Source organism: Sorghum bicolor, chromosome 1, assembly GCF_000003195.3.
Source record: "Sorghum bicolor cultivar BTx623 chromosome 1, Sorghum_bicolor_NCBIv3, whole genome shotgun sequence".
Taxonomy (NCBI): Eukaryota; Viridiplantae; Streptophyta; class Magnoliopsida; order Poales; family Poaceae; genus Sorghum; species Sorghum bicolor.
In genome coordinates, this window is record NC_012870.2 from 70,217,404 (window position 1) to 70,231,923 (window position 14,520).

A 14,520-nucleotide genomic window follows, 5' to 3' on the forward strand; every position below is an offset into this window, starting at 1 on the left:
CTGGATCTGTGATTGCGTTGCGTCGTCTTCTTTTTCTGATATGTGTGTTGTTGGATGTTGTATTATGGAAACATACATGTGTATGGATGTACATCATTAAAGCCAAAAGAGCGCAGCTGTAGCTGTCCAGCTTGGAATAAAACGTTCATATATATATTCGTTTCAAGTTTTTTAGGAAGAATTTTTGTTTCAAGTTACTTAAGCTAAAGACCACATAAAACCAATGAGATCGGGTGATTTATGTTTTTATTAGAGGTGTTGTTGTGGAATACAATCAGTTTAATGAACAACTTGTACAATTAGTTAGGCTTTGTTTAGATGCACCCAAAAACCCAAAACTTTACAAGATTTTCCATCACATTGAATCTTACGGCACATGCATGGAACATTAAATATAGATAAAAAAGATAACTAATTGCACAGTTTATCTGTAAATCACGAGACGAATCTTTTAAGTCTATTTACTCCATGATTGGATAATGTTTGTCAAATAAAAACGAAAGTGCTACAGTGTCAAAATCCAAAAAGTTTTTGGATCTAAACACGGCCTTATACTTTTATAATGACTCACAATTATTAACTTGTGCATAGACCAAAAGTAGTATGATAATCACAATCACAAACTCATATAGGGGCATAAGGGATGAAAACGAATCAAATATGGACGGATATCACTGATATTATATTTTTTTTTTCATATTTCTGGTCAGATTAGGATTCGAATACGGATAATGTCAATCATGTCGGATAAGATACGATTGGATGTCAACATCATAAATATACAATTTAAGTATTTAAATACGGATAAAGTATCGAATGTTGAATATTCAGACTCGGATACGGACAGATCTGAACCTCTCTAAATAAATTCGGTCTTGAATATGGTCGGAAAACATCTGTACCGTTTTCATTTCATAGTCCTAAATTTTAGCTTACGAAGACAAATGCTTTACAAAAGCCCTACAAAACTTTGCATAATAAGACCAATTATAGACCAAATGTGTGACAATGTACTTCCTCATGTCTTGAACTTTCTAATGTTTCACCCTAAATAATATGTTGTTTGGATAGGGTGAAATAACCAAGGAAAAGGGGTCAATTTTAGTATAAATATATATATTCTAAATGGGGCTTCTAGGTACAATGTTTCGCTAAGAGCGGTGTGCCTGTTTTTCAAAAAGGAAAAGCGAAACCATTTATGCGGTCTAACTATTGATAACCATATACTAAAAGTGAAAGTCTCTTCGAAGCTCTTTTCCTTCAAGACACGTATAGTAGACGTTTATATATCCATACACTCATATGGACTTTAAGCATTTCACCACGATCTGAACTTTAGGCATTTTACCTCAAGGTTGCACACGCTAGCAAATACCGTTAGTCTAGAGTCTTGGCTTGAAATGAACACATTGGCCCACATACAAGACCGCGTGTGAGTTTTTAAAAGGCCTTGTTTAGTGCAAAATTTTTAGATTCACCGTCACATCGAATCTTTAGACGTATGCATGGAGTATTAAATATAGATGAAAATAAAAATTAATTGCACAGTTTGGTCGGAATTGACGAGACGAATCTTTTGAGCCTAGTTAGTCTGTAATTGGACAATATTTGTCAAATACAAACGAAAGTGTTACTATTCATATTTTGCAAAAAGTTTTGGAAGTAAACAAGGCCCAAGATCAGCAGAACATTCTCTGACACAGTCGTAACCCAAAAACTGAATGAACGTTGAATCGGTGGCATCATACAATTTCGGATGGAACAAATCAAATTTTTGGTACTCCTAATTCCTAAACCTGAAGACTTGAGGAGGCGAAGGCGTGAAGCGCATGGAAGAAAAAAATTGTACAGGGGTAGAAAAGAGAAGTGGGAGACGAGACGGAAAGGCGGCCTTGGCCGTCGCCGTCCATTAATGAGCTAACGGACCCCACGGCTCCCACCACCACCTCCCTCCACGGCTCCACCACCCTCGCCCGCAGGCAGGCAGAGCCAGCCGGGCCAGCACAGCAGCAGCAGCCGCCATGATTCTACATCTCCTTCCGACCCAGCAGAGCAGCCAAAGGTGACACCACGAGGCAAACAAACCCAGGCGTTCAGCTGCCTCTAGCTCCTTCCCCGCGCGCTGGCTGCCGCGAGAGCTGAGCTCGGTGGAATCCAGCGGGGAGCACCGAACGCGCGCTGCCGCCTCGTTCGTGTTTGGGCATCTCAATTTGTTCCTGATGGGGAACTGCGCCGGCGTGGAGGGGAACGCTGAGATCAACCCTTCCTTCAGTGCCCCCAATTCGTCAGGTACGAGTAGAATCTCATTTTCCTCGTTACTGAGAGCCAGCATGTTTAAGCCCGCCTTCTTAACTGTTAACTCTGATTCTTGCAACGACCTTCTGTTCCTTCAACTGAGTAGGAGTAGGAGCGTTTACTGATTCGTTTTGTTGCACTTGGGGCCTCAAAAACCAAATAATAGCCGACCTGGATTTGAAAAAAAAAAAAAACTCAATGTTTTCTGCGCCTCCAAGAGTAGAATATAGAACAATTCAATAGTCCAGTTCGGGATGATTGAGTCAGAGGTGGTGAGCGGAATTGTCCAATTTTAGGTGGAGAGAGTAGGGCGCCTCCAGGTTGGTAACACTGCGAGGTAGAACTAGCACTTCGATTCTGGAACTGGAAGTATAGCATCACGAGGAACAATCTTTTTTTCTTCCTTGCTAAATTAGTAGAGATGCTTGCAATCCAGGGACCGGTTCTAAAAACAGCAGCAAGAATGCAACCGACACCAGCACCTTTGGTACCAAGACGTCCGGCTCGTCGTCGTCGGTGCCACCAACTCCCCGTACGGAGACAGAGATCCTGGAGTCGTCGAATGTTCGCAAGTTCACCTTCAGTGAGCTGAAAGGCTCCACAAGGAACTTCAGGCCGGACAGCCTGCTTGGGGAGGGAGGCTTTGGCTCTGTGTTCAAGGGATGGATGGATGAGCGCACGCTTGCGCCTGTGAAACCGGGCACTGGGATGATTGTCGCCGTGAAGAAGCTCAAGCTCGACAGCTTCCAGGGGCACAGAGAATGGCTGGTTGGTGTCCTTCCACTCCTGTTGTGTTTGTTTGACTCAGTCATTAGGTGGCTTTGATTAATTTGTATCTGCGATAATTTTGCAGGCTGAGGTCAATTACCTAGGGCAGTTATCCCACCCTAATCTTGTGAAACTTATCGGCTACTGCTTGGAGGACGAACAACGGCTTCTTGTGTATGAGTACATGCCAAGAGGGAGCTTGGAGCATCATCTTTTCAGGAGTAGGCTCTCAACTCAAGTGTTCTTTTGTGATATCCCTTCATTCTTGGTTTCTTGCTTTATGAAAAGGACTGAATGCCATGATATTACAGGGAGCTCGAACTTCCAACCGCTCCCATGGAACTTACGCATCAAGGTTGCGCTTGAAGCTGCCAGAGGTCTTGCTTTCCTGCATGGCGACCAGGCTAAAGTCATTTACCGTGATTTCAAGACCTCCAATATTCTTCTCGACTCGGTCTGCTTGCAAACCATTCTGTCACTATGTATAATTCAAATGAACTTTTATCTGAAGATTCGAAATTCTTTATTTAACCTTTTATAGGAATACAATGCAAAATTGGCTGATTTCGGTTTGGCAAAAGACGGTCCAACTGGTGATAAAAGTCATGTTTCTACTAGGGTCATGGGGACACAAGGATATGCTGCCCCTGAATATCTTGCGACAGGTAATCTTTGTAAAATGATTTGGCAGCCGATAATATAGCATACTGTTTCACTGTTATTTTGATGCATTATAATGGCTATACTGAGAAAGTGGGTAGATGAAACTTTGTTCTTTCATCATAACTCTTTCTTTTTTATTGATCTATTTATTTCATTGTATCTATTTCTATTTTTTCTTTTTTATTCTTCCATCATATCTCTGTAGCTGAGAAACATATATTTTGCAAGACAAGGATACTGATTGTATCCATGCCATTTAGTTAGATTCATTACTTATTTTTTATATTTCATGGTTTTGCACTGTGCTTTGATGGGCCATTTGTTTAAAGAACCTCATATATCATATAATGAGGTGGGGGTGGGGGCCAAAGAAGCACAGTATGTCGCTGTACTATCCTTATAGATTAGTATTTCTTATCTCGTTCATGTGCGCCTTATGATATAAAAACTAAAGAATTAAGTGAATGATGTATGCCATCCTGTAAAGGAGAAAAATTGAAGGGTCACATTATGCTACTTGAATGGTACTTTATGGTTGCCATACCTTTGTTTAGTCCATAAAAATATACTAAATTCTCCATCTGGTTTCATGTACGAACTACCATGAAATCAGGAATTGTGGTACTCAAGTCAAATGGCTTGCAACTTGTTCTTTAACCTACAAATTTTCGCACATGCTCTAATGGTAGAAGTCAAATCAAATGATATGCATATGTATAATTTACGGCAACTTATATTGATTACCCTCTTGGTACACAGGCCATTTGACCGCAAAGAGCGATGTGTACAGCTATGGTGTTGTTCTTTTGGAGTTGCTGTCTGGGCAGCGTGCTCTGGACAAGAACCGTCCGCCTGGTCAGCACAATCTGGTGGAGTGGGCTAGACCTTACATCACCAACAAGAGGAGGGTCATACATGTCCTGGACTCACGGCTGGGTTCCCAGTGTTCCCTTCCTGCGGCTCAGAAGATGGCAACCCTCGCACTGCAATGCTTGTCGATGGACGCACGAGGCAGGCCTGGCATGGATCAGGTTGTGACTGTATTAGAAGATCTTCAAGAAGCCAAGGGCTCAGTGAAAAAGCTGGCAAGTAAGTAGGGAGGATTGCTGGCTACAGATGTCCATTACCTCTCTGGAGTCTGGAGCATCCTCCTGTAATATTTTATTAGGGGAGTAAAAACAGAGAATGGATGAGGATTTGAAGGGCTAAGTAGCTTGTGAAGAGAATATAATATTGCCTTGCTTTGTGTACAGCTAGTTGCTTCGTCGTTGTAAGTTGGGTCTCTAGTACTTATATATTTTGGTAGTCTTCGTTGTACCAGAGATGCAAAAGGTAGTTTATTTTGTCCCACTTCACCGAATCACCGCGAAATCCCAGTTGAATTGAGACTGTTAAGAGCAACTCCAAGAGACTATCTAAATCTTTCCTAAATCCTAAGAATAGATATTTTTGTGAAAAGTTATCTCCCAACAACTTGTTTAAATGGTTATGTAAATATAGCTATTTTCTATTTCGGATTTTTCACTAGCCAAAATAGAAGAGTATAATAGCTCTTTAGAGTGCACCAAGAGATAGAAAAGCTGTTGGAGAGCGAAGAAATATAAAAGTGGTTTTTACAGAAATGGCTCTAAATCATGATTTAGAGAGTGAGATTTGCAAAGACTCTTAAAGATGCTCTTAAAATGCCTTTTGAAGGACTGCCTCTGCAAATTGCTTGCCATTAAATGATGCATACCGACACATACTACGCTGAAAAATTTATCAGCACATGCAGAGCTGATGTTTATATCTGGCGCTGTTTGCATATCATGTTTTACAGGTTACTGTTGTGCCAAGCGCCAGAATAAGCGGAATCTGTTTTGACTAGCCTTTTTCAAAAGCAGACAATCACTAGTGCAAATCGAGCATCACTCTGATACCAGTAAAGAGGATGAAATTTTATTGCTTCCGAGACGATATAACATGAATAGCAGAGAAACAGCAAAGTCAATATTCTCTCGTTCGTCTACAAACTACAACCAGAATGAACTCTGGCATAACCATAAAAGTAGTTCAATGCTCTCATACCAGTAACCTCGAACTGTAGAACAAGTTTTATGAACCCTTAGGTTTCCAGGAGGTTGCAACACCAAGCTTCTAAAGCATTCTGCATCGAGTACAGCAAGGCACGGCACACTGCCATCAGGTGATCTGAGCCCGCCTGACAGAGTGACAGATCGTTCTTCAAGGCATACCTAGAACCGCCGGCCACCAGAGTTATAAGCACGACCACCAGGGTATTGACCACGGTGCTCAGAACCACGACCACGACCTCTGCCCCCACCATGGAACTCTGGGTAATCTGGACGGTCGCTGAAGGATTCATACTGGCCAGAAGCATAACCTCGATGAGCCTCTCCGTAAGCACCTCCAGCAGCAGCAGGAGGTGTTGGATTATAACCATGCTGCTCCCCAGGCAAGGCTGTTGGGTGATAACCATGCTGTTCCCCAGCTGCCGAATTATTGGCATAATGGCTCATGCTGGCATGCTGGTATTGCTGCTGGCGTGCTAGAGATTCCTTACGCAGAAACTCATCTCTATAGTTTGCTTGCCGAGCTCGAAGTGCTAATAGTTTCTCCTGGTACTGTGTATTTATCTCCTTCAATCTCTGTAGACAGACATAAGAAACATGGAATGATGGTTGTCATAGTTTCAATAAATGTGTAAAACTACTGAAAAATAGATCACAACTACACAAAGATGTTGCTCAACCATATATAACTCCAGACTCCAGAGTCCTGTGAGGGTAACATTTTTACTATATCCTTGTGGTGACTTCCATTTACACAATTAACAAGTTGAATATTATAAATTCAAACCTTTATTATCCAGCATACAACAATGTTTCTAAGAGAAGTACGGAATTTGAGTTCATGCATCAACACCTTCAAATAGTTGATTCGTTCGCTACAATAGAAATAAATCCAACCATGAAGACCCCTTAAGTCACAACAATAGTGTAAGCCAATGAATATATGGACAACCATATAAAGGCCTCATTTGGGAACATGACAATCTCCTCCCATCCATACGTATTGCCGTATTGGGCAGGATTTAAGTGGAAATTAGTTCATTTTCTACTCCAATTCACATGAACTGGGAGAGAAAGGATGTATCCAAACAAGCTGAGGGGGGAGACAGCCATTTGAATTTAGTATATGTGAGCCATGCTAACTTTCTAGTTTAAGATATATTATCGTACTTCTCTGAACAAGATATTCTATATACATCGTATAGGTGATAACTGAATGTTAAATCTGCTTAGGCATACTTAATACAAATAATGGTGGATCTAAGATGATATGTTAGAATGATTAAGAATGTGCATAGAATAGACCCAACCTACACACAAAAAGAAACCCAGCAGCATACAATTAGCAGTTTACCAGCTTGCGCATGGCCAGCCCTACCAAAATTGAAATAGACAATGATACGAAAACCTCTTGACAAATGACAAACTGCTACTCCCTCCGTTCCAAATTATAAGTCGCTTTGACTTTTTTGGTACATCCATTTCACTATGCATCTAGATATAATAATATGTCTAGATACATAGCAAAATGGATAAACCAAAAAAGTCAAAGCGACTTATAATTTGGAACGGATGGAGTAATACTTTATACTGCTATGGTATTCTTGCTAGATCAGCATATGGTGGAATCATGCATAACTTCAGTATTCATATACCAAAGAAAAAAATACTATGCATTTGACATACCTCCATGTGTCTAGAATTTTCAGCATCCTCTGCATCCTGTAGTTCCTTGGATAGCAAAATAATGTCTTCGTGAAAACTTTGTTCAAGACCTTCAAAAGTCCGAGGAAGATTATAATTCTCGTATCTTGTTTCAGTCCGATCAATATGAGGTTGGTCCCTAGATTCCTTGCTGGGCTGCTTCTCTAGACCAACCTTTGAATCAGATCTCTTGCCATCGTAAAAGGATTGCGCACCTCCAGCACCTTGGGCTGTATCACTAACAGTCAGCATGATATTACAGAACTGTAAGTAGTATGCAATAGTTTTCTATCCCTCCAATCAAAATAGTTTTTTATCCGTCCAATCAAAGATATAGGATGTCCAATTGCAACTAGTGTTGTATTTCACAAGAGATGAAGAAGGGGCTATTTGAAAAAGAAAAAGAAAAGATGTAAAAATATCAAACGAAAAAGCAGCAGTACATGCCTTTGTTATATGCATACGATGGAACCTGGCTTGGGACGTTTGGTCCACCTTGATCCCATTGACTCTGTCTCACCTTCGGGGGAGTGTACTGATGCTCCCCAGAAGCTTGCGCAGGGTCTCTTCCACTGTAGCTATTCTCAGGGTGTTGCTGTACCCTTTGCTGTGCCTGGTAATGATGCAACTGGGCAGCAACCATGGAGTTGATATCTGCTTCACCGTATTGCCCCTGCCGTCTCATTCTATCCTGCATCTCTGAAGCACAAAAATGACAAGATCAACAACATATCATTCAAATTTTCTCTCTCGATAAAACAGATCATGACTCATGGAATAATCAATTGGTAAATCTGGATCAAACAAACGCATCACACACCAACAGCTCAATGTTCTAGGACCCCCCAAACAAAACTAATACCAGCTTAGGCTATTGTAACTGTAATCGGCCGAACATCTAACGGCACTATATCTTCTAAATCGCACGATTCAACACCAATGCAAGGTACCAGAACAGTCAGATAAACAGTATTGTCAGATCAGCACCCACGGGCGGACCCAATAATAATTTAAAGGCATCAAATAGCCAAATAGCTCTAGGTTAAGAGTTTGGGAGCTCGGTTTCGCACAACAGGCAAGGAATAGAAAGGGTGGGAATACCTAGTGAGTGCTCGTCGACGGCGAAGAGACCGGTGAAGGCCTCGGCACCTGCGTAGGGCGGCGGCGGCGGTAGCCCGCCTTGTCGTCGAAGGAGAGGAGGAGACCGGGAGAGAGACGAGAGCGCACGCGGGCTGATGAAGGGTGAACGGATGTCGGAAGCAGGGTGTGGGTTTGTTCGGCCCAGGCGGAGCGGACCCGTACGAGACTTCTCCTGGGCCATTACCTTTTACGCATTTCTTTTCCAAATTTAATTATTTTTCTCTCTTTCGTTTTTTGTTCCTTTTGGTTTCATATATTTATTCTTTCTATATGAGACACTGGCAATGGTCAGTGAAATATTGGTTTCAAATACTCCTAAGTAGCAGTGATCATATTTATTGTAGCACTGAAAGTAAAAAATATTTTACTAAGGATGAATATTATCTTCTTTCCTTTGAAATTGAAATCCTTTTACATGGAACAAGAACAATTCCATTAACCTGGAACATTCTTCTCGCATAAAGATATTACAACTTTTTCATAAACTAGAAATAATTTTCTCTTCAACACGTACCATTTTCAAGCGAACATTGTTTTGTCCTAAGAAACATAGAACAGAACAACAATTCCCGTGAACTAGCAGAGTTTGTTCAACACATTAATCATTTTCAAGTGAAACTTAAATTGTCGAAAAAATTAACAGTTAGAAAGTTGAGAGAGCAGTTGGTTTGGTTTTAAAGTTTGAGAAAAAAAAAACTTGGAGTCTGTTTGGAAGCTTGGGGAAAAAATCCTGTTCCTGAAGCAGGCATTTAGGCCGTGTTTAGTTGGTGAGGAAAAATATTTCGCGACACTATAGCTTTTTCGTTTGTTTATGGTAATTATTGTGCAACCATGGACTAACTAGGCTCAAAAGATTCGTCTCGTACATTTCGATCAAATTGTATAATTAGTTTTTATTTTCATCTATATTTAATACTTTATGCATGCGTTTAAAGATTCGATGTGACGAGAAATTTTGAAAAATTTTGAATTTTTGGGTGGAAGTAAACAACGCCTTAATAGTTCACGGGAAAAACACTTTTTTCTGTGGAAGAAATAGTCGTCTAGTCGGTGTATAGGCCCATTGCAAAGCAGGCCTGGGTCTGCGAGGATTTGAGGGCGGCACCTTATTCTGGGCCGAATTTCACCACTGTTGGGCTCTTTTCCTTGTTGAGGATAACGGGAGGGAGTAATTCATTTGCGGAAAGGATTCAGTTTGGCAAACAAAATACATCTTCCACGGAGACTGGTACATTTGTTTCGTATAAAAATACGATTCGATGCAAGTACGACCGTCTCTATTTTTGGTATAGTTATAAGAAAGTCGGAGTTCAGGTCAAGGTTTTGCATCGTGCTTCAGATAAAAAAAAACCCGACAAAACGAAGACTCTTTTGTGTAGTACAGATACATCGGTATTTCATTATATTTATAAATCGACAAAAGTTACGAATGAAAGTACTGTTTGCTGATTTGCTGTCACTGAATATTTGGCTGATTTGCCTGATAAGCAAAAATATCGATAAGAATTTGGAGTTCTTGTTGCTCTTAATTATGTTATGTTACCGTACCAATTCGTTATGTAATACGCATCGAACAGAGTAGATGATTATTAGAACGAATTCCAGAAGCCATCATACAGAGGTGTGCGCGCTTTTGGGTCTGGAAAGGAAACACAGGCGTCATGACTCGTGCCACCCCACAGAAGCCAGCACGCAGCACGAAACATCCAGCATTCCAGCGCCCCGCCACACGTCGTACCCCAACACCCGGCTCGCCAGGCACCTAGCGCGTGCGAACTGCGAACGCGATGGGCGAGTCCAAATCGTCATGCTCCGTCGGTCCGTCTGTCCGGCCGGTCCGCCACCATCACGCGGGGGCGGGGCGCGGTGCGGTGCGGGTCAAAGAACTGCATGCGTACGTTCCGCTCGCATCACCGCCGGCCGCGTGCCGCACGCGTGAGAAGCTTCCACCAAACGCCATGCTCTTCTCGTGCATGCATACAGTCATTTAGATATAGATATATAAGCTAAGCCTAATCTATCCAGAGGCCACCACTGACAGCGACCATCCCCCATGGATGGATGGATGGTTAACCAGCTGGAGCCAAAAAGTCATCTGTTCAAGCCTATCGCTATACCCTGGTTTTACTTTTAACTATAGTGCTAGCATTACTTCGTCGTTATCTTTAAGCGCGTCAAGCTATATAGGTTACCGGGAGAGCAGGTAAACCTAGCTTGTGCGTGTTCGTCGTTGGTTGGGAGTTGCGAGCAACCACTAGCAGCCGTCTGTTAAAGACCACGGGGTTCGTCTTCTTCACGTGTCCCTCTCCGATCCTCTCTCTTTACCTGCCCAACTCGGACTCAAACTTGGAAGATTCGATTAGAAAAAAAAAAGCGTATTACTTGTTGAGAGATCGAGCCGGCAAAACCCATGCGGCACTGGCTCACGGCGGCACGCATGGAGGCGTGCCGGCCGGCTCGGCGGCATTGCGTGCGTGTCGTCAGTTTACGTGTGCTTCCTCAGCTCTGGAAGCGGGTTCCAAATGTACTGTACCTGTACTTTCTTTCTGATGGCAGAGTTTCAGAAACGATGACAGGAAATCTCAATTTGGCAGCCCCCGGAACGGAACGGAACGAATGGAATATGCTGCTGCTGCTGTTGACTTGATCTCTGCCGCTGTTTCTCGGCATGCAGGAGCAGGACCAGGTGGTGTGCACGAAACAGTAACCCGCAGGCAGGGCAAGGCAACGAGCTGGACGGCAGTCTCGCGGCAGGCTATTCTCAGCTTCTCACCTTGATTGATGGCTTGAGATCTCATTTTTAATAACAAAAAAAAAGATCTCATTTTTAGCCGCTTCTGAAAAGCTTTAATCATGTTACGAATTTGTCTGGAATAACGCCGAAGAAGCACATGGCGGCTTCCTATAGCTAGATGAGAAATATATATCAAGGTCCCGTCATGCATGTCAGGAGAAATTAAAGTAGCAGTAGTACGTACTAGAGGTGCGATTTTTTTTGTATGTACAGTAGAATATAAATTCTCAGATCGGCGGCTAATTATATACTACTACTACTACTACTACAAGGGTTTGTTGGCTGGCGTCGAGACAGATTCAAATGTCAATCCGCACCAACGCGGCTGGTGGGCGATGATGATAATAATTAAAGAAAGAAAGAAAGCAAAGCAAAGCAATGAAGCGCCACCGCGGACCAGTTGGTAATGTGGTAAGCATACGACGCCACTGTAGCCGTCGTCACCCACCACCGCCACCAACTACTACGCTCAATTGACCTATAGCAACTAGCAACATACGTGCTAGGCCTGTAGTATACTACTTTATTTGATTTGTATTGTATGTTAATTAAAAAAAAAACGCATGTCCGATCCAAAGGGCATCTCAATAGTAGAATTGGATCGTAACTATCTGAGTGTTCCCGTCAAATCTAAGGAGCCTGCACCGTCAACGACCTTGTTGAACGCCCAATTCCAGCTGCGTTGCAGTGACGTTCTCCCGAGGTGGCGATCCCCCAAACACGCAGACGGACACCGTACCAGACCGGCCGGCCTAACACTAACCGTCTGCCCGCACCGGCAAACCGCACGCCGCCCTGCTCACATGGCGGGGGTGCGGGCTGCCGTACGCTGCCGCGCAACGAACGACCCCGCCCTCCGGTTCGGCCGCCGACCTGCGTCTGCGTGCGTTCGCGTCCGCGAAACGAGCCAAGTTCCGGGCGACCAAATCGCGGTCAGATGCGTGGGGGGGACGAAGAGCCTCTCTCGATCCCATCCACATGACCACATGGAGGCGAACATGGCGTGCGGTGCCGGCCGGGCGGCTGCCCTGCCCATCGGATCAGCCTCAAAACACTCGCATGTTCCGTGCTTATAATCAATCAATCAATCAACATACTTAACTCACATCTTCTCAGGATAATGCGGGGGACGATAGAGATACATCATACACGGACACGGACATGCACGCAGAGGTAGAGACGAGAGAGGTGCGTGCGACAGATGCACGTTGGTATATATGGGCGCGCGCCGATGGATGACCAATGCAACGCAATGAATGAGTGAGGCCGATACATGTAGCCGTCTCGCCCACACGTCCTGCCTACTCGTAGTACACAACGGAGGCCGGAGCTTCTGGGGGGCCAGCAGCTGGTTGTGCACGAGCACCCAGCACTCGCCATGGTCCGGCGTGATCAGATCTGATCCCAGCTAATGCTCCATCCATCTGACCAGAAAAAGGTTTGCATCGTCGACCTAATAAGCTAGCGACATTGTTTTAGCACAAAAGCCTTTGTTGTGGGCTTTTTGTGGCCAAGGGGCACAGGCCACAGGGGCAAAGCAAGAAGACATGGTGTCGGTGTTCGTTCCCGTCCTGACCTCTCTGATCTCTCGCTTCCAAGCAACAACAGCTAGCAGTCGCATCCAGCCTGGTTGCATTAGTTGCCGGTTCGTCGCTCGTCGACCTTGCGTTGCGTCTCTCCCGTGCCTTTGCTTGCTTGTACCTTTTCTAATCCTGGTTTATACGCCACCGTTTGCACACATGGGGAATATTCTGGCTTTCGCTCCTCCAAATGCCAATCATCACACGCCAATCCAGCACGCGGTATTCTTTCGGTATACGGAACAGCGAGCTACGGCAGATGCATGGGTCGTGCGTGCTTCAAGGGATCTACTACGTACTACCACTACCACCACCGGCCTGGATTGCTGGCGGTAGATATATATGTTTTTGCCCATTCCCCTTTAGGGTCAGAGGTCAATGGTTTCAACCTTTGAAATCTTTGCAAGTAACCACAAATTAAATGTATATTATATATATCCTTGTACTGCTATTAGGGTTTATTTTATATATTGTCCGGACGCACATATACGTAAAAAATCTAATAAATCTCAAAGGCTCATTCCATATATTTCCTAATAGGTTTTATCAATTAATACCATATTGTTAATTTATATGAGGTATACATGTTCTATTACCTATATATGTGTATGAAACAACTCCTCTTGAGATAGACAACCTTCTCTCTAGGAGATGACAAAATAAGGTTTTTTGCAAAGCGCTTCGCCCGCCTCACAATCTTTAAACACGACTGCCTGTGTTCTTCATAAGGGGTCTGACAACAAGGTTGTGTTACTGCTCCGACCAGTCCTTGTTAACATCATCAACAATATCATCGAGAACATTGCTCTTCCATTAAGTTGCTGCACTGCATCAAATTCCTCCACATTAGCTGAATTTGACTACATCAAGGAGCCTCGGTTAGACTCGAGTAATAGCGCCGTTGGTGCCCGGCACCGGTCCCCCTCAATGGTATAATTTTCAAACCATTAAGTTATGATTTATTCTATTGCTTTCAATACTACATGTTTGCTTTTATGCTAAATTATGAAAGTAGCATGCTCTATTCAGTATTGAAATCATGTATAGAGAGATATCTCTGTCATGATTTATATTCAGAATATAATATTATACATGCCTATTTTTTTTCAACACATCCAACATGTCAATCGCAAGGCATTTAACACAGCTTGTAGTATGAACATGCATGACTCCAGGTCAACTTCCTGGTTTTGCTAATTCACATAATCACATTGATAATTTGATATTATAATACACTCCGAGACAGCTAGTTGGAGAGAGGAGTACTACTAATAGTTAAACGCAGCAGTTACAAACTTATTCGATGGTGTGGCGTCAGTAACTTTTAGCACATGGGGTTATGATTGGGGCTAATGGATAAGAATCTCCAATAATTAAACTCCAGCGGCAGTACTCTGACACAGGACAAGAAATTAATAAACATCTAATCGAGGCCCGATCAAAGGCAGGATCACCTGTTGAGTCTCGACACGGAACTAATCACAGGAACGCCCATCATATGCTA

General features: G+C 43.1%; 2 protein-coding genes across 3 annotated transcripts; one reads left to right on the forward strand and one right to left on the reverse strand.

Moving 5' to 3' along the window:
• LOC8081506 (probable serine/threonine-protein kinase PBL10) lies at window positions 1,923-5,121 on the forward strand. Of its 2 annotated transcripts, XM_002465439.2 has the most exons (6): window positions 1,926-2,289; window positions 2,732-3,063; window positions 3,149-3,284; window positions 3,375-3,517; window positions 3,605-3,728; window positions 4,486-5,121. In XM_002465439.2, exons 1-6 carry the CDS (start codon window positions 2,220-2,222, stop codon window positions 4,821-4,823), a joined length of 1,143 nt encoding a protein of 380 aa, XP_002465484.1. In that variant the 5' UTR covers window positions 1,926-2,219; the 3' UTR covers window positions 4,824-5,121. The 2 variants fall into 2 exon arrangements, with proteins under 2 accessions (XP_021321917.1, XP_002465484.1); XM_021466242.1 differs by having other exon boundaries at window positions 1,923-2,289; window positions 3,149-3,517.
• LOC8084938 lies at window positions 5,640-8,770 on the reverse strand. The gene is made up of 4 exons (XM_002468058.2): window positions 8,604-8,770; window positions 7,950-8,201; window positions 7,485-7,732; window positions 5,640-6,374 (listed from the first exon to the last, which is right to left on the reverse strand). Exons 2-4 carry the CDS (start codon window positions 8,197-8,199, stop codon window positions 5,961-5,963), a joined length of 912 nt encoding a protein of 303 aa, XP_002468103.1. The 5' UTR covers window positions 8,200-8,201; window positions 8,604-8,770; the 3' UTR covers window positions 5,640-5,960.

What these genes read in the sequence shown, in the direction of transcription:
- LOC8081506 (XM_021466242.1), top strand. Translation starts at nt 2,220, where the DNA reads ATGGGGAACTGCGCCGGCGTGGAGGGGAACGCTGAGATCAACCCTTCC. An exon ending in AGGGGCACAGAGAATGGCTG is followed by an intron (nt 3,064 to 3,148) that starts GTTGGTGTCCTT and finishes ATAATTTTGCAG; the next exon opens with GCTGAGGTCAATTACCTAGG. An exon ending in CCAATATTCTTCTCGACTCG is followed by an intron (nt 3,518 to 3,604) that starts GTCTGCTTGCAA and finishes AACCTTTTATAG; the next exon opens with GAATACAATGCAAAATTGGC.
- LOC8084938 (XM_002468058.2), bottom strand. Translation starts at nt 8,199, where the DNA reads ATGCAGGATAGAATGAGACGGCAGGGGCAATACGGTGAAGCAGATATC. An exon ending in ATCGTATGCATATAACAAAG is followed by an intron (nt 7,733 to 7,949) that starts GCATGTACTGCT and finishes TTAGTGATACAG; the next exon opens with CCCAAGGTGCTGGAGGTGCG. An exon ending in AAAATTCTAGACACATGGAG is followed by an intron (nt 6,375 to 7,484) that starts GTATGTCAAATG and finishes GTCTGTCTACAG; the next exon opens with AGATTGAAGGAGATAAATAC.